At 36.5% G+C, this 19,209-nt stretch overlaps 1 protein-coding gene and 1 long non-coding RNA gene across 11 annotated transcripts; both read left to right on the top strand.

The window, feature by feature from the left end:
* The first annotated feature begins 1,780 nt into the window (after positions 1–1,780).
* On the top strand, positions 1,781–19,104 carry LOC104121199 (protein GIGANTEA-like). Of its 10 annotated transcripts, none has more exons than XM_009633137.4 (15): positions 1,781–2,000; positions 2,556–2,905; positions 3,570–3,641; positions 3,754–3,808; positions 3,941–4,101; positions 4,187–4,458; positions 5,700–5,755; positions 7,902–8,154; positions 8,231–8,381; positions 12,007–12,183; positions 12,303–13,835; positions 17,312–17,380; positions 17,757–17,975; positions 18,171–18,263; positions 18,385–19,104. In XM_009633137.4, the coding sequence occupies exons 2-15, from the start codon at positions 2,819–2,821 to the stop codon at positions 18,682–18,684; spliced, it is 3,498 nt and encodes a 1,165-aa protein (XP_009631432.1). In that variant the 5' UTR covers positions 1,781–2,000; positions 2,556–2,818; the 3' UTR covers positions 18,685–19,104. The 10 variants fall into 10 exon arrangements, with proteins under 10 accessions (XP_009631432.1, XP_070056128.1, XP_009631430.1 ...); XM_070200027.1 differs by having other exon boundaries at positions 1,782–2,000; positions 2,640–2,905; positions 3,917–4,101; XM_009633135.4 differs by having other exon boundaries at positions 1,782–2,000; positions 2,636–2,905; positions 3,917–4,101.
* Positions 8,388–11,355, top strand: LOC117273637 (uncharacterized). The gene is made up of 2 exons (XR_011415524.1): positions 8,388–9,321; positions 10,094–11,355. It is a non-coding gene; the product is annotated as an uncharacterized lncRNA (long non-coding RNA).
* Positions 19,105–19,209: the final 105 nt, after the last annotated feature.

Raw genomic sequence — 19,209 nt, 5'->3', positions numbered from 1 at the left:
GCATGCGCAAATAACCCCGAAGGCGTTGCTTATATCTTCTAAACTCGTCACTGTTCTTTGTTGTATTAACTTCCATGATACCTGTCATTATGACATAAATCCACGTGTTTATTTTTCACTATACACAATTGTTTTGTTGGTACCTAAAGTTTCAAACCCAACTTTTGTTAAGGAATTCAAACCTCACGCTTATTGTACTATACGAGCTGATTGTAAAGAATCTTACTGTTAGGCTCTAAATATTTTATACTTTTATCTCACCCAGATGCTTAATTAAGATAGACATAAGAAAGCATATGACTCCGTAGAGCGGGATTGTCTAAAAATGATTCTTTTAGAGTTTGGCCTTCCTATTAAATTTGTTAGTCGAATGTGTGATAATTGTGAGCTACACACAGTTGATTAATGGAGGTCTCAACCAAAAAATTCTAAGCAAGACAAAGAGATCTCATGTCTCTTTATCTTAGCTATAGAATATCTGCAAAGGTCCCTAAATCAACGGAGACATTTGCCTAATTTCAACTAGTACCCTAGTGTGAAAGGTTGAGGTTAGTATCGGGGGCGGCTCAACGTATCTTGTATCTAAAGCGAAACTATATTGAGAGGCCCTAAAATTTATTTTATAAAATATTTACACTAACAACAAAATTTACTTTTTAAATAGCAAATTAATCATTAAGACAAAAAAACGAATTAAAAATATATATAAAAAAATAGGAAGAAGAGCACAAAAGATAAAGTGGTGGACTATCGGACGTTGAGGTCCAAAACTCAAAGTGAAAATTTTAATTTGGCTATCATCACAAACAAGAAAAAGAAATAAACGTACATAACATAATAGCTTAAGTTTTGAGCATTGACGATTTCAAAAATATTTACTTCTTCTGATCAATTTAAACAGTAATCATGGTTCATTCTATTAAGTAACACTTATTGGTTAATATCTAAAATAAATTGTAAATAACCTAATATAATATGTCGAATTACACTAAAAGAAAATCGGTGCATGAATGCTTTTGTGTTCATGCAGTCGGTATATATAACTTAATTCCTATATAAAATGATAAAATTAAAATTGAAGAGTGAAACAAATATACCAATTAATGAGGAGAGAAAATTATCATAATTTATAAATTGATTGATATAAAATAACCTTAATCAAGTAACAAAAAGATATATTGTAATATTTTTCTTTATACTAATTATTTACATACATAATATAGTATATAGTAATAATAATAATATTATTATTTAATGTAGTTTTTTATATTTTTTGTGTTGTCATACAATTTTATTAATTTATAAATTAAAATATTTAAAAGATTTATGTGGCGACGTCCCTTGTCTCGTGATTTATGCTTCATCTCGTATTAAGTAAAATGCCAAAACTCACGTCTACACTCATTACTAAATGAATCATGGTGTAATCTCACACTAAAACCGTACTTAAGTTGTAATGGGTTGCTCGAATGGTAAGCACCCTCCACTTCCAATGAAGAAGTTGTGAGTTCGAGTCACCCAAGAGCAAGGTGGAGAGTTCTTGGAGAGATGGAGCCGAGAGTCTATCAGAAACAGCCTCTCTACCCCAGAGTAGGGGTAAGGTCTGCGTACACACTACCCTCCCTAGACCCCATTAGTATAATCCATAGACCCCACTAGTAAGATTATACTGAGTTATTGTTGTTGTTGTTGTTTATGTGATGATTAGTTATGAGACATATGCATGTCATGACATGACATGCCATTCATTTCATATTATGGGCACTAAGGCGTGAAGGAAAATATCAGAGCCACGTATGCAAATCTCAAGGAAGAGGGAGAGCTCAGCTAAAGATCTCTTCTCTTCCTCTCTGTCTCTCTCTCTCTCTCTCTCTTTCTTTCTCTCTCCTCACATTATTTTCTTTTCTTTCTCTTCTCCACCCAAAAATCTGTAGAAACAATCTTCTTCAAATTCCTTACAAGATTTTCACGCACCCACTTTCAGAAAATTTTCATTGCAGGTATTCCTTTTTTTCCCTTTAAATTTTTTTTTTCTGCTATTATTTTTTTATTTTCTTTTATATTTTTAGCTCCATATTTCTTGCTTTTGCCTCAGTATATAATGGAATTGGTTAAATAGTGTGAAAATTGATAAAAGGGGTACTGGTAGACTAGTTCTGAACTTTATTTTGTTATTTCAGTGATTAGAGAGTTCAAGCAAAGTAATGTGACTCTATCTTAAATTGTAGCATCTGTTATTCAAGGTTCAATTTTGATGACTTAAGCTGCATATTCAAGAGAAAATATTTGATGTTAATAGGTTTATTTAATCATTTTTAATTTTTTATTGGAACTAAAAAAGTTAGTAATCTGGAAATTTATAGCAGAATTATAGGATTGTTGAATTTTGCATTTAAATTGATAAAAGGGGTTATGAAAGTTCTGAACTTCTGTGATTGGTTTGATCAACTAATAAACCTTCTTTTTTAGCTCATGGAAGATACTTATTTCATTGTGCATCTGTCTAACGGTTTGAGGAACAATGTTTTTTGTTTTGTTTTGTTTTTGTTTTGCAGGACAAATAGTTGTAGGTAGTATCTGCTTACTATTTAATTAGGGAAAATTTTACATTCCCATATTCTGCATATTATTTCAGTCAGGTGATACCTTGAAGCTCTGGGGTGGTTTTGCATGTTAGAAGTTCTGGACCATCCTTTGCTTTGGGATCCAAGAATGTTGAATTACAATCTGTGGATCCTTGATTGGTAGTGGTACTTGCTGGCCTTACTTGTGAGCAGCCTCTCATACCGATAAAAATTCTTGGATTAACAACAGTTATATGGCTGCTACATGCGAGAGGTGGATTGATGGCCTTCAATTCTCCTCATTATTTTGGCCTCCCCCTCAAGATGCACAGCAACGGAAGGTGTGATCATTTTCTCTTAACATTACAAGTCATTTATGTATTTTTTCTATTGCTTTGGTTTGGTTTAAGTACTTTTTATCATACTTTTGGAGACCAGATATTTTGCTCTGTTGAGGCTTTTTCCTTTTCAGTTATTTTTTTTTCGTTTGTTTCTTTTTGATCCGCAACGTGTAGAATGCCCGCACCAGTATCTGAGAAACATTAGTTTTAAGTATGTCTACTACTACTCATAGTGGAAATTTGCCTGAAATATTTTCCCTATTTATTTTGTTATTTAAGGGGCACTTAGACACACTTAAGTCGTGAAGCTACCTGCAGTACAGGTTGGGCGCTTCACCTTGCTTAGATGCCATTTTAGTAGTCACTAAGGTGCGCATTTGCGCCGTACAGGTTGCACGCTTCACCTTGCTTAGTCGCCATTTTAGTGTAGTCACTAAGGTGCACATTTGTGCAATACAACCCCTCAGAGAATTGTATTTCTCTTTCTCATTGTATTATGACCCGCATTTTTTTATGTATAGATTTGAATAAGTCATGTGTGTTTAATGCATTATCATCTTGAACATTTAAATGTCTGTAGAAGGATATTTGTATTTTCTTTTGTTTGCTATCTTCTGATATTTGTATCTTCAGTCATAACAGCCTTCTTGATTCTCTTTTGTAGGCTCAAATTACTGCCTATGTTGAGTACTTTGGTCAATTCACATCAGAACAATTTCCTGAAGATATAGCTGAGGTATTTAGTCACATCAGAAACTATCCTCCCAACAACTCTCTCTTTCTTCATAATTTTCTCTACCTAGCTGAATGTGTTCAATCTTCCGGATTAATGTGTATTATATTGGCAGCTGATACGGCACCGGTATCCATCCAAGGAAAACCGACTTTTTGACGATGTTTTAGGTATCATGATAACCATGCTTTAAGTTCAACATTAAGATTACTGCTCCCATCAATTTGTAAGGTTGATTGATTTTATCTGTCTTTTGATTAATTGCTTTTAATTTCCAGCAACTTTTGTTCTTCACCACCCAGAGCATGGCCATGCTGTAATTCTTCCAATTATTTCATGCATCATTGATGGAACACTGGACTATGACAAAAGTTGTCCGCCTTTTGCTTCTTTCATATCATTGGTTTGCCCAAGCAGTGAGGTACTCAGAATCTTGAACTATCAATTTGAAGGATTGAGCCATGTAAATACAATGGTCTTTCTAGCAAATGCATTCTACTTCTTGCTAAAGAGGAGTCTTCAAACTAATTCCTTGCTCATAAATGCAGAAGGAATATTCAGAACAGTGGGCTCTTGCATGTGGAGAGATTTTGCGAATTTTGACACACTACAACCGCCCGATTTACAAAGTAGTGCAACAGGAAGGTGGAGCAGATAGAAGCAGTAGAGGAAGCCATGCTTCAACAAGTAAATTTGCTGATAGCGAACCTCGTTTGCCCTCTATGCACCACGAGAGGAAACCGCTGAGGCCATTGTCTCCATGGATTACTGATATTCTGCTCGCCGCACCTCTAGGTATTAGAAGTGATTACTTCCGTTGGTAAGTGTGCAGTGTGTCAAATATGGTTGCCTATGCCTCTACTTTTTCATTATATTTCGAATTCATCATGATGAACGACTAATCATTAACAATAGTTAAAACCTAATATAACTTTCCTGTTCTTATTATTTCCAATGTTCCATGCTTCCGGATGCTTTCTTTAAAAGATTAGTTGTGGCATTGAGTCCGTACTTGTTTATCTTAGTTGTGGATGAGCTAACCTATATTATATGCACCTTCTTTCCGGATCTTTCTTCCTCTAAACTAACAGAAAATTTTGATAGCTCTTCCGGCTTTATCTTCAACTGTAATCAATTTGAACAATCTGACACCTCCATATGTCGTCGACCTCTCCATTTTCGCTGTTGTAATTGTGATCAAGTATGGTTGGTTAAAAACTAGTTCGTCTTCTCGGTGTAATCCAAACCCTTTAAGCAGAGGCAAATGCTATGTATAATCTACGGGTTCAACTGAGCCCAACATTTTTACACACGTAGCATAGATATATATGTGAGAGATCACTAAAGTTTTTAACAAAAATTTTAAACAAATTTTAAAATCTGAAACTGCAAAAGTGCATTGTATTTAGTAGTGAGAATATAAAGATTGAATGATCAAGTTTAAATCAAGGATCTCCCTATACCTTTAATAGCTTTGCCATATTCATCACAGATAAAACTTGGTATTTTCTGCTTTCTTTAATGAGTAGTTTGACCCTGAACAAGTTGGTTAAAGTTATAATCTTAAATCAACATCAGTATAATCTGTTGAAAAAAACCTATATGGGACAAGTGAATGGATAATCTGCCCAAACTCCCAGCAAAACTGTATTCTTCCTCAACCCGTGATTCTAGTGGTCCGGCAGCACAAGGGCTTCACTCATCCGCCTATTTCCTATTTCAGTGCTATCTACCTCTATTTTCATTGGAAATCAGAAAAGCAGCAGGGTGCTCCCAAGCTAGGCACCTTCAAGCCTGCTGACAGTCTCCATTTTTAACTGCCTTGTAAGCTACATGGGCTAGCCTACTCAATGATCAAAACATCCTACCAAACGTTTTATCTGGTTTTTGGTGCTTCTCAAGTTACAGAACTTTAGGAACACTGTCACTCTGACCTGAATCTTATCATGTTAAATTATGTTTTTAGGCTAACTCATAGACTTTTAGACACTGATGAGTATTAGGAAGTTAGAACGACACTTTCCTGCTGTTGATGTAGCAAGGTGATTCGCGTATATGTAGGTGTGGTGGTGTTATGGGGAAGTATGCTGCCGGAGAATTAAAGCCGCCATCAACTGGTATGTGCACTTCCTTTCTTGAAATATTTATGTCTAGAAATATTTCTTGAACTAAAGCTGCCATCAACTGGTGTGAATACTTGCTGATAAGGTGTTTTATGAATGTATCTCTTGAATGCTAGAAGTCTTCTCAGACCTTGCTAATAAAACCTGAGAATAGCTTGTTGACATTCTTTTAATTACCACATCTATTGTCATTGCCTAGTTAAATTGTCTCGTTATTCATGTTTAAGGAGCTTATTGGAAATTTAGTCTATATTGATTCCGGAGTTCTAGTTTACTGTTATGTTATTTCAGCATTATTCCTAAGTAGTCTCTTACTATATATCCTGGAGTCCAATAAGATGTCTCCTCTCCCGCTCTCTATGCTACTAGCATTGCTCCGTTAAGGTGACAACGCATCAATTTTGTATCAATTCATATCAGATGTAAAAAGGCCCAAAAATTTACCCAAGTTTCAATAAACAGGCCTTGAACAGGAAAACACCAAGTCAATAGCTTTCTAGACACTGAAATCCCGCGTAATTTCACTCCATCGTCATTCTTCCCGTGGAAGATATATTTGTAATGATATATAATGTCTTACTTTGGCACTTTTATTTTATTTTGATAACAATGATGATATGAGTTGAGCTAAATGAAAGGAATGAGGATTCATATCGCCGACCGACCCCAACTTGTTTGGGATTGAGGCGTAGTTGTTTTTGTTGTTGGTGTTGTATGTGATGTTTTACGTTTACTTTCCATAGTCTTTACTCTCTAAGTGCTGCTTCATAGCTTTTACCTCTTGATAACCCCCTTGCTGGTTTTGTTATTTAACACAATATCATTTTGTATAGTATTGATTAGTTCATTCATAAGTAAGATAAAAATCAAGGGTTAAACGCAGGTCCATAGATGAGGCTTCTGAGAGTTTGCAAGCAACTTGCAAATAAAGTTTGCCTGGGACTGCTACTCAGAGTATAGCTAGAAAACACCAGAAATAACTGAAAATGAATAGGTGGTGTCTCAAGCATGGTTCAATTGTAGTGATGATCGAAACTCACTGAAAAGTGATTGGAATAGTGAAAAGATAGAGTTGGATGTAAGTTAGTAATCTATCAGAAAACCACCAAAAACCTACTGGAATTTTTTTAAAGTTAGATAGAGCAGTTTGTATGCTCCAGTTGGCTCCAAAGTGAAAGAGAGTCCAACCACAGATCATTGAAATTTGAAAATTTTCAGCAGAAAGGAGATTGACTCATTCAGACTAGGGTTCCATAGTTGGAGGGCTGTGTGAGATCAGAGTCTGAGTCAATCACCAAGAAGCCAGAAAATTAGACTGAAGCTTGTAGGATAGGATACACTGCGATGTCAGGAGAGTGTGGCATCAGATTTTCTGAGATCCAAACATGACTTAGCTTCAAGTGACTGCACAGCTTCTCAGGTTCTGTTCGTACTCCTGGTCCTATAGCTGGTGCTATTTTATGCACAACACTCACAAAAGTAAGAAGATCCTGGACATTTTGGTGATTGCTGGAAAACCATGTTGACGATCTTTTTCTCTCTTACACGTCATTGGTGACCGCACAGCTCATAGCTAGAGTTTAGTTCTCACATTTGTTCTGCGACCATATGAAAAGTATGAGAGAATTGCAAGGATGTATGACACAAATGTCTTACTTATGAATCCTTTAGCAGCCACACTTTACATTTTGTATATTTACATTTGCTCGATATGGGAGACTTACACTTGCAACTCTGTATAACACTCAAGTGTAACTTTTCACATTTTAGTTATATCTAAAACAGTTACCTGATTAATGGGGCATGTAGAACAATCCTTTTCTCCTTCCTGTTTATTGGAGGCCACACTTGCTTCCCGTCTCCAGTTATCCTTGTGACACAAGATATCAGGTACCTCAGAGAGAGAAGGGTACAACCAATTTCTTGGTAGAAAATCTAACCTCTTTCCATATATGAAAGTTCACAGTGCCGGTTGTATGAATTATTATATATGTTTCATAATATATTTGCATTCTTTCTTTGCAATGTTTTTAGTATCCATCCTATTACACCAATAAATATACTTCTATATGGAATTATGAGATAGTATTCCGAAAGAATGTTCATATTTTAGAATTGTGATATACTTTATTGACTTTAGATTTTATCGTAGCTTCTTCTCATGGCTCTGGAAAGCATCATCAGTTAATCCCTTCAACTCCGAGGTGGGCAGTTGCTAATGGTGCTGGTGTTATTTTAAGTGTGTGTGATGAGGAAGTTGCTCGTTATGAGACTGCTACCTTGACTGCAGTGGCCGTCCCTGCTCTTCTGCTTCCACCTCCCACAACACCCATGGATGAGCATCTTGTTGCAGGGCTACCAGCACTTGAGCCGTATGCACGATTGTTTCATCGGTAAGAGCATTGGTCAGCTTATCTTTTAGGGCTTTTGGTATAGGAAAGTTACTTTTAACTTGTTTTTCTGGACTAGATACTATGCAATTGCTACTCCAAGTGCGACCCAGAGGCTTCTTCTTGGACTTTTAGAAGCTCCACCGTCATGGGCTCCAGATGCACTTGATGCTGCTGTTCAACTAGTGGAACTTCTTCGAGCAGCTGAAGATTATGCTTCTGGCTTGCGGGTATGTTATAAAATTTCAAACAGAGTAGTTTGAACAAGCTCTTGGTGAGTATTTGAATGTGTTGGCCATCTTTATCATTTACTCAGCTTTTCTTTTGAGGTTTCTATGTACAGTATGCTGACACTTTTGAACTAGCATGATCTATTGGGCACAGGATTGAATTGTTTACGATATGAATTGAGTGGTGTTACATCTTAAGTACTGTGTGATGTTTCTACCAGCATCATTAATCTTCTATACATGTTACCATTCTAGTGCAGGTTTATACACTTCATGCAAATCTAGACTTTTCTTTGCTTCACTAACTTCCATAAAAATTATGGAGACAATTTCAGTTTTGAATCGATTTTGCAAAGGATTCTTGTTTTTCTAGGTTTACAAGAAGTGCGTAAATCCCATCCTAGTTGATCTTTTATTTTACTCTGCTCCCCCATAGCATAAACACCTTAGGCTCACCAAAGTCGGTAGTGCTTTAGCTTACACATGAAAATTCCTAAGCTGATCTATGATGATACGGTTCTTGAGGAAGAACCTAGAATTGACGAGATAATGGTCCGAGTCGAGAAGGAACTGCAGGGTTGTTTCCAAATTTTAAAAGGGGCCATTCTTTTTGGAACATACCAAAAAGGAAATAGGTTCACATAAACTGGAATAAAGAGAGTTTTCAGCTAAACAAGAGGCTCAAGGGGAAAATGAACTTGAAGCTTCTTAGCTAATTGCTTAAGTTTTTAGATGAGATGATCACACAATTTAATAATGCAAACATAGTCCCGGGTTCAAGTGCCACCACCCCATTATGAAAAAGTATTTCTACATGCTTTGCCCAAAAAAAAAAAAAAAATCAAAGCATGCACGTGAGGGGACGTGTTGAAGGTATAATTGAGTAAATAGAAGTGTATCCTCTCTAATAACTTAAGCTTTTAAATAAAGTGACCATACAGTTGAACAGTCAATACTAATTAAAAGAAAGGGAGATATTTCATCCCTTTGTCCTATTATCCTTACTTAAAGCAGATTGATAAGAGTGCCTTGAAAGCTAATGAAGGGCTGAGGGATGTTGAGTAGAGAACGTAGAGCAGGAAGCTTGGTTGACAATTATGTCTGCAATTAATAAAAACTAAATATCATAACACACTATATTTGGGAAGTCTGAATAGTCCATTTGGTATAGTACTATGCCTTTCTTGCTAGAAAGTGGCATTGGCCTAGTATTATGCTTTTCCTGCTAGAACCTGCCAATTAACGAAACTCTTTGTGTCATAAATATCTTAACTGAAGTATGAACTACTAGAGTTATGGAGAACTCAGTCTAGCACAACTTTATTAAGCTACCAACAAGTATTAAAACTCATTTCCAATTTATACGAGGAGGTTAGGAACAGAGGAAGAGAACTTTAGTGATGCTGCGAGGCAAAACAACACTCTGAAAGTTTATGAAGGAAAAGATGGAGCATAATTACGGATGGATAGGAAACCAATTCACCCTGCTTATTTTGTTTTTCAGTTCCTACATCACTAAGTCGTGTGTTTTTATGGCGAGGAGAGGAGAACATGTATTTTCTCCCTCACTCTCCTACGACAAACAAAAAGGAACACTAGGACAATTTGTTTTAGTTATACAGTGATACAAACAAAGAACATCCTAAAAGGTCATCCATATTATGGGTAATTAGTTTCAGATCTTCGTTTATACCCTAATTTTCCTTGTAAAGGATTGAGGAGGTGTCTGGAATTTGGACAAGAGAATTGTTTGAAAAAAATGGAAGAATTTTTGGAAATAAGTGTTTGGCTAAAGTCTTTTCAAAAAAGAAAAAATGGCGGAGAAGTGCGTTCAGGCACTTTTTGAATCAGTAAATCTTCTTCCACTCTCAAAACATCTCACAAAACTTTATCAAAGTACAATTATCGATTGGCCTTTGGATGGTCCCACCACCCTTATTGGTATATTAGCAGTAACGGTTCTGATGTCTGAGTTGTTTGTCCTAACACAGTAAGTGACTGAACTCAGAGGTTCATTTTAGTAGAAGTTATTTATCAAAAAGAAGAAACAAAGTGAAATCAGAAGGTCAAGGCCCTGGTATTTGCTCCACCCTTGTTTTTTACACTCATTAAGAGAGGGAAAACAAATACTACGTGGAAACAATTTAACTTAAACTTCCAATTCTACCCTCAATGAGAAGCTTTTATAGCCACACAAATACTCTGGCATGTTTACACCACAAGTTTCAAAAGAATTATAGCCACATAAATGTTTTGTTTAGGACCACAAGTTTCAAAATTCTTCATTCCTTTCTTAAACTCCTGCCCAGTCAAATAAGTTCACATAAATTGGAACGGAGGGAGTATTAGTTTACTATTCCAACTTCATTTTCGAGCATATCAGAGGAAACAAATAGCTATGTTCACCTTTTTCCTATTTTTTCCCTTTTTCTTGTTTGCCTTACTCCCTCTTCCTTTCCCTACTTCCCAGAGCCTATAGCTATGAGGCTTCGAATTCATGTTTCAAGGGCTAGATGCTAGTTATGGAGGTTTCTTGAAGTTACCTGAGGAGGTAAAGCCCTAAGTCAGATTTGAATACCTGCAATTTCTAGATCAATATCAGCTTCAGCTAATAGGTCATTTTTGTAAACTTGGAATGTCAAGAATTTTAAATTGGTGCTTCGGCTCCAAAAGTTTATGAAAAGATCAGTGAAGACAAGGGTCGTGACATCAGGCTCTTCTTGCAGACTAATGTTCCTTCGGCAGTCTTTATCTGGAGGATGTTCAGTACCCAAAGAATAACCAACGAATGAGGATTCATTGTATTTAATTTCAAAAAAGCAATGGTTTACTGACTGTTGAATCTCTACACAGAAGATTAAGATGAATTTATTCTTCTTTTTAGTTTTTGGTGTAAATAAGAATACATTGATGACCAGGATTCAATCATAGAAGTCTTAGACTCCTTATGAGAAGAACAAGGATGTTTTGTTTTTGGTTTTTGTCATAGCTCTTCATGATGTACATTCTGGCTCCCAGCACAAATTTTGTTCTGATGATTTAATAAATATATTAGATATGTTATTTAAAAAAAAAAAAACTTAGAGCTCAGAATTAAATAGTGCCATGAACAATATTTGATTGCTGGACTTGGAGGATCAGAAATACTGTATTGTTTTATTTATAGGCCGAATATTCGAGTCTCTGTTTTCAAGGCTCATAGCCTTGTATCCATCATTTGACAGTCCTTTCGTCTACCATAATTTCTTTAGATCCTTGCCATGTAGGATGGTCCTAGGTATACCAAACAGACATGATATTGTTTCTGTTCTTTCATCTGTCCAAGTCATTGCTTAATAGCCCTACAGTCTTTAGATGCATCACATAGAGCCATTTTGTAATGACTGACCTTCTTGCACATTGCCAGTTTTTTAATTCTTTTTCTCAGCTTTCTATGAAGTCCTTTGCATAAATTATGAACTCTTGTATGTTCACCACCAAAAGATATTCTATTAACTATGGAAGTCTACATATCAAATCCTAGGATACCTGATTTAATACTCCACTAACTGATGTTTGTCCTGTCTTAATTGTTATTGTTTTCAGTTTACATGTAGAATTTCTAACCTTCTATGCATTGATGAAGCTTCCTAGGAATTGGATGCATTTGCATTTCTTGCGTGCAATTGGAATTGCAATGTCCATGAGAGCAGGCATTTCTGCAGATGCTGCAGCTGCTTTACTTTTCCGAATACTTTCACAACCTGCTCTGCTCTTTCCTCCATTAAGACAAGTTGAAGGAATTGAAGTTCAACACGAACAGGTATATCCATTTGAATGTATTGTTGATAAAATTCCGTTCTTTCTGCAGAATTCTCAAAATTTATCCAGTAGTTGTTTGTGATATTGACTACCTATCACTCATGAAATTTTGTTCTTCAGAGAGAAGTGCCTGCAGCAGAAGCCACGGTTGAAGCCACTGCGCAAGGGATTGCATCAATGCTTTGTGCACATGGGCCTGAGGTTGAATGGAGAATATGTACCATATGGGAAGCTGCATATGGCTTGATTCCTTTAAGTTCATCAGCTGTTGATCTTCCTGAAATTATAGTTGCAACCCCTCTACAACCGCCCAATTTATCGTGGAACCTGTATATACCACTACTTAAGGTTCTTGAGTATCTTCCTCGTGGGAGTCCATCTGAAACTTGTCTCATGAAAATATTTGCTGCTACAGTTGAAGCAATTCTTCAGAGAACGTTCCCACCTGAGTCCTCCAGAGAAGAAATCAGGAAAACCAGATATGTTGTTGGCTCTGCCTCCAAAAACCTTGCCGTGGCAGAATTGCGAACAATGGTTCATTCACTATTCTTGGAGTCATGTGCTTCTGTAGAGCTTTCTTCTCGCCTTCTTTTTGTTGTCTTAACTGTATGCGTCAGTCATGAAGCAAAAACAAATGGGAGCAGAAGACCTGTAGGGAAAGATTCTTACCGACCTATTGAAATGGGGATAGACTCACTGGAAACCAGTGGAAAACAGAGAGAAAAAGGAACTAAGAAAGTGAAAAAGCAAGGACCTGTTTCAACGTTTGATTCTTATGTTCTTGCTGCTGTCTGTGCTCTTTCATTTGAACTTCAGCTCTTCCCTTTGATTTCAAGAGGGACTAATTATTCAGATCCAAAAACCATCCTCAATGCTGCAAAGTGTGCCAATGATTCGTCTATTGAGTTAAGAAACGGGATTCATTCTGCTGTCTGTCATACTCGGAGGATATTGGCAATTCTGGAGGCTCTTTTCTCTTTGAAACCATCGTCTGTTGGCACTTCTTCGAGTTACAGCTCAAATGAGATAGTTGCTGCAGCTATGGTAGCAGCTCATATTTCTGATCTGTTTAGACGTTCCAAGGCTTGCATGCAGGCTCTTTCGATCTTAATACGGTGTAAGTGGGATAATGAAATCCACTCCAGAGCATCTTCACTATATAACCTCATTGATATTCATAGCAAAGTTGTTGCATCAATTGTCGACAAGGCCGAACCATTGGAAGCACACCTAATACCTGCACCTGTTCTTAAGAAAAGAAGCTCGTGCTTGAATGGGAAAAAACATAATAAATATAGCAATTGTAATTGCTTAACTGCAGAACAGTCATTGTTGCTCGAGTGCAAAGACTCAACCGAATGTAAGACTTTAACTATGAGTGAGAAAGCTCTGCACTCAAGCAAGGTTGCACAATGCACCACCGGTAAAGGGATCGCAAGTTTCCCTATAGATGCTTCAGATTTGGCCAACTTTCTAACAATGGACAGGCATATAGGATTTAATTGCAATGCACCAGATCTTATAAAGTCGGTACTCGCGGAGAAACAAGAACTATGTTTTTCTGTTATCTCATTGCTGTGGCACAAGTTAATTGCATCACCTGAAACACAACCGAGTGCAGAAAGCACTTCCGCTCAGCAGGGATGGAGACAGGTATCTACCACATTACTTCATGATATTGATTATATAGTGTAGCAGTTGAAATAAAACATACCTGAAAGCATATTTATGGTTAGTGCAATGCCAGAGCTTGTTATCATATGGTATTTTTGAACTTGGTTATCCCACAACCATTTTCACTTGGAGTTTCAAATAGTTGGTCGGTCCGTAGTTTTGGCATCAAAAATTTGAAGACAGTGTGAGGAGTATAAGCAAACCATAAAATCTGACCTTATCAGAAAAAAAGAGAGTGTGGCAACCCACAGTGCTGCATTTTAAGGAGATCATTAACCCTAGAAGCTTGGAAAATGTGTTTGAATTTCCTTCTTTATGTGTTTTAATGCTACATTCTTTTCCTCCCCCTCACCCCCTTCCGCATGGAGCTTTCTTGATAGGAAGATTCTATTTGCAATCTGTTGGCTGTAAACTGTAACAGTTTTGAGAGGCAATTGAAACTTCATGTTCCTAGAACTTGTTTATGCTTTGGGGAGAAGTTCTACTCTTTCCACTCTCGTGGTTTGACAAAAGGAAGTGGAGGAAGAACGGGTGGAGAAATAACTTACTTGGCCCACCAATTTTTTCTCCCCAATCCTCTCATATGCTTCCCTCGTAGCTTTCCTTTCTATCTTTTCCCTAGTTTTCAAGCATAGATAAGATCATGTTAAGGTAAATGGAGAATAATAGTCGAAGATGAACTCCAACTCTATTGTCGGGCAAAGTTGTAAGAGCAAAATATGGAGTGTCGAAAATACTTAAGGAAAGAACAATGGTTTCAAGACAACTAAGGATGCAAGGTCTATCTTTATAAGGAGGTATAAAATATTGAATTAGCGGGGGGGGTGGGGGGAGTTGAATTTTATACCAAGAAAATTAAAGATGATGTTTTATGTCTGAGTTACAATTGTTTATAGCACCAAAGTGCTTATCAATTTTTCTGTACATTTCTCCCTTAAAAAACAATAAGAGACATCTTGTGAACTAAGTAAAATTTTGGTTAGTGTGATAAACAAGGTATGGAAGAATCAAAGTTGATGTCTTATTCCATAAAGTGATACATATATATACATGTACATAGGATCCTAACTATGGAAAGAAAGGAAAATCCTAAAAATTTACTATCAAATCTCAATACTTATTCTATCTATGTATAGTACAAGTAATTTGTCTACATTCATTCTTTATGTCTACATTTATTCTTTAACTCTCCCTCTCAAGCTGGAGCATAGATATTGATCATGCCCAGCTTGTTGCAAAGATAATTAACTCGTGTTCCATTTAACGCCTTTGTGAATAAATCAGCCAATTGCTCTCCTGTCTTCACGTAACTAGTAGAAATCAAGTTTTCCTGAATCTTCTCACGAATAAAGTGACAGTCAACTTCAATATGTTTTGTAAATCGACATGACTCACAATCCAATGAAGAAATATTCTGAAACTGAGGACATAGCTTATTCAACAAAGGCAGAGAGGAATGCCCCAATCGACAATGTGCTTCAAAAGGAGACACGATACTGGAGCATGCAATAGGTTGTGGCTCCCATTCATCAAGGATATAGAGATCACCAGATAAATATCCTTTACCAATAATTTGCTTCGTCATAAGATCTAGAAACAAACAATGATTGGGAAAGAACGCTACACAACAATTAAGGTCTCTAGTGATTTTATTAACAGAAATCAAATTAAAGGCCAAGTTTGGTAGACTCACATTTGACAGGGTAATAGAGGAAGTTGGTTTAACAGTCCCAGATCCAACACTGCTACAAGTTGTTCCATCAGCTACAATAACTGAAGAGGGTGCTTTGTGTGATCGAAAGCTAGAAAAAATATTTGGATTACCTGTCATGTGATTTGTGGCACCTAAATCAATCACCCATTTATTTGAAGAGGTGATAAAACATGTCTTATCTGACCCAGCAAAAGCAGTAACTCGAGAAGATTCCTTCATTGATTTATAATATTAAAGGAACTCATGAAACTCATCCGAGACCAAGATTGCTGGACTAGGAGTTGTAGCACTATTTCCTCCTTGCTTACTGTTTATAGTCATTCTAATAAAACTCACGAAATATATTCAAGAAAAGATTAACTAAGTTCCAAGCAGATAGTCAATAAAGATATACTCCACCAAAAATATGACCAAACCAAAGTACCAATGATGCACTAATAAATCACACAAACCAGTAATATACTCCACCAGGAAATATAACCAAGAATAATTAAGTATATTCCACCACTAAAAGAACTCAGAAATACCAGATTATCTTCAGACTCCAAATAGGTAGGTAGCTACGAAGGGCCAAATCAAGATGGAAGAAACAAAGTTTAGATGGAAATCAGTAACTTGGGACTTTCGGATGAGACTGTAAATGAGCAGCACTTCTGGGAGCAAGAAAGCCTTCTCAAATCGTGGTCAGTTCGAGTAGAAGCCACCAGAGACACGCTGAAAATAACGACGTGACCTAGGAACAGTGAATCAAGTCTCCAACCGATCTCTCATGTGCCGTCGGGGCAGATTATGTCAGAATTGCTCTACCGGTGCGTGGGCTTCACAAACAATGAATCCGGCCATCGGATTCTGGAAACATATATATCAAAAGGATTGATGGTGAGAGTTACTTCGCCAGACCAAAGGACTCTCCTAAAACCAGTCAAGTTCCAGTGATACCGTTTATTTCTCGGCCGGATTTCAAACCCAACACCGGCTCTGATACCATGTGATAAACAAGTTATGGAAGAATCAAAGTTGGTGTCTTATTCCATAAAGTGATATATATATATATACACATAAGATCCTAACTATGGAAAGAAGTAAAAGGAAAATCCTAAAAATTTACTATCAAATCTCAATACTTATTCCATCTATGTATAGTACAAGTAATCTGTCTACATTCATTCTTTATGTCTACATTCATTCTTTAACAGTTAGAAACATCGGCTTCCATGAAATTAGTACCTTGCCCTTTTTCTTTTTGTGTGTGTGTGTGACATTTCCCTATAGATATTATTAGCATATGTTACGCTGAAGTATATTAATTTGCAAGTCTGAAGAATTCAAATTCATCAAACAATTCAAATGCAAAACTATAATTTAGTATTTTCCTACTAAATGAGTAATTTAATTCTTCCATGACTATATCCTATGTCCAACCAAACCGTCTCTTGTAGAAAGGGATGACGGATGGAAAAATAGTTCCCCAGTTACCTACTCAAAAGATAGATGGACAACACATGGTTCTAGTATTATGTCTTCCACTATTATGACTTACAAAATACTATTTTAAATTCCCTATTTGGGGTTGGACATGAATTTCACTTGGAAAGAAAGTTGAGATTTTTGGGTGCAAATCATTATGTGCACGAGTACATTCAAATTTATACTTATTCGGAGTAGCTTTTACCAAAAAGCAGCTTTTGCAATAGTACCTTATACAATATAAGTTGCTTATTAGCTTTCACATGTTTTACAGGTCGTTGACGCACTATGCAACGTCGTATCAGCATTGCCTGCAAAAGCTGCAACAGCCATTGTTCTTCAGGTCCAGATTTTCGCTTTTTATGAACTTGATGATAACAAGAATATGAACTTTTCTTTTGAAAGATCCGTTAGATTCTTCACTATTTCTCTCAAAAACAAGAAAAGCAGAAAATGAACTTTTTTTCTTGCAGCTGATTTTAAGCTCAATTTCTGTTAATTGAATCCATAAGGCTTTCACAGATATACATACTTTCAAATTTTGTATTTATGTCCATCATAATTTGTGGCCACATGTTTATAGAAGATATACATTTTAGATGTTCTTTGGTATGGGGTACTTCTCTGCCTTGTGAAATTTCTGACTTGCATCTTTAATCATCTTGTATCTTTTTCACCATATATTTTTAGTCACTTTCCTTGCTTCGTTTGCTTGTCAGGCGGACAAGGAATTGCAACCATGGATTGCCAAAGATGATGATCTTGGCCAGAATATGTGGAGGATAAATCAACGAATAGTGAAATTGATCGCTGAACTAATGAGGAATCATGATACACCAGAATCTTTGGTAATTCTGGCTAGCGCACCGGACCTCCTTTTACGGGCCACAGATGGGATGCTTGTCGATGGAGAAGCATGCACCTTACCACAGCTAGAGGTAATAACACCTTCAGTTCAAACATTTATCATTTCTCATTGAAGTAAATATTTGATTCAGTAAGCAAGGACTTTAAATATGCTCTGAAGTTCCAAGTAATATGTTGTGTCTGAATGGCAATTAATTGATCATCATATTCTATTTCTTTTTTTTCTTGTTAAACTTGCATGCTTGCTATTAAATACTCTCGAGCAGCTTCTGGAAGTGACAGCTAGAGCAGTACAACCAGTGCTTGAGTGGGGAGAATCTGGATTGGCAATCGCTGACGGCCTGTCAAACTTGTTAAAGGTAATATCTGTCCTAAGTGAGTAAAATGATAAGTACTAGGAGTACTATTTGTTATCACTTTTAAGATGAGATTTACTTAAGGTAACAGCACTTACTAGAGTCCTTTGTCAATACATTTCAGTGTCGCTTACCAGCCACAGTTCGTTGTATTTCTCATCCAAGTGCTCTCGTACGTGCTCTCAGCACGTCAGTTCTTCGTGTCATCATGCATGCTGGGTCATTAAAATCTAGTGCAAAACGAGCAGATGTAAACGGAATCCACGGTCCTGCATATAAGTACTTAAGCATTGGCATTATTGATTGGCGAGCGGATATTGAGAAGTGTTTGACGTGGGAAGCTAACAGCCGAATTGAAAATGGGATGTGTACTAAATTTCTTGATATTGCTGCTAAGGAATTAGGCTGTACTATATGCATATGATCTAACTTAAATATAATGGGGGCCTATATTAGTTATCTTCCCATGCTTTGCCACATGAAATTCACAAGATTAGAAAGTGACTATCTATTGGCATGAGGATGGAGAAAGGGCAGAAACATAGAATGAATGAGCTTTAGTTACACAGTCAGGAAATGAGATTAGTGTCCTTTCGCACATCCATTATTTGGTGTACGTTGGAAATATAGATAGTCCTTCTCTGGTTGTATTTTTTTTATTTTGGTTCAGTTTATGTTTGATGTACACTTGAAATATGAACTTGATTGTAAAAATAGATCCGTAATTAGTTTAATATTCAGTGTGACTAAAAAAAGGGTGGCTCCGCTTTGGGACCTACTTGTAATAATCATGTCTGGTTTCTTGATAGTTTATTCAGCAAGTTGATGGTCTTTTTCTTTTCAACCTTAGAGTAAATTATTTTATTAGTAATAAATATATCTCCCGTATACAAGCAATATACCAAAAAGTAGGACATAATATGATTTTCTAAGAACTGTTTTCCGAACC

Source organism: Nicotiana tomentosiformis, chromosome 4, assembly GCF_000390325.3.
Source record: "Nicotiana tomentosiformis chromosome 4, ASM39032v3, whole genome shotgun sequence".
Classification (NCBI taxonomy): Eukaryota; Viridiplantae; Streptophyta; class Magnoliopsida; order Solanales; family Solanaceae; genus Nicotiana; species Nicotiana tomentosiformis.
The sequence above is the reverse complement of the archived record's forward strand: the minus strand, read 5'-3'. Positions and strand labels throughout refer to the sequence as shown.

What these genes read in the sequence shown, in the direction of transcription:
- LOC104121199 (XM_070200027.1), top strand. Translation starts at nt 2,819, where the DNA reads ATGGCTGCTACATGCGAGAGGTGGATTGATGGCCTTCAATTCTCCTCA. An exon ending in AATTTGAAGGATTGAGCCAT is followed by an intron (nt 4,102 to 4,186) that starts GTAAATACAATG and finishes TCATAAATGCAG; the next exon opens with AAGGAATATTCAGAACAGTG. An exon ending in TATGCACGATTGTTTCATCG is followed by an intron (nt 8,155 to 8,230) that starts GTAAGAGCATTG and finishes TTTCTGGACTAG; the next exon opens with ATACTATGCAATTGCTACTC.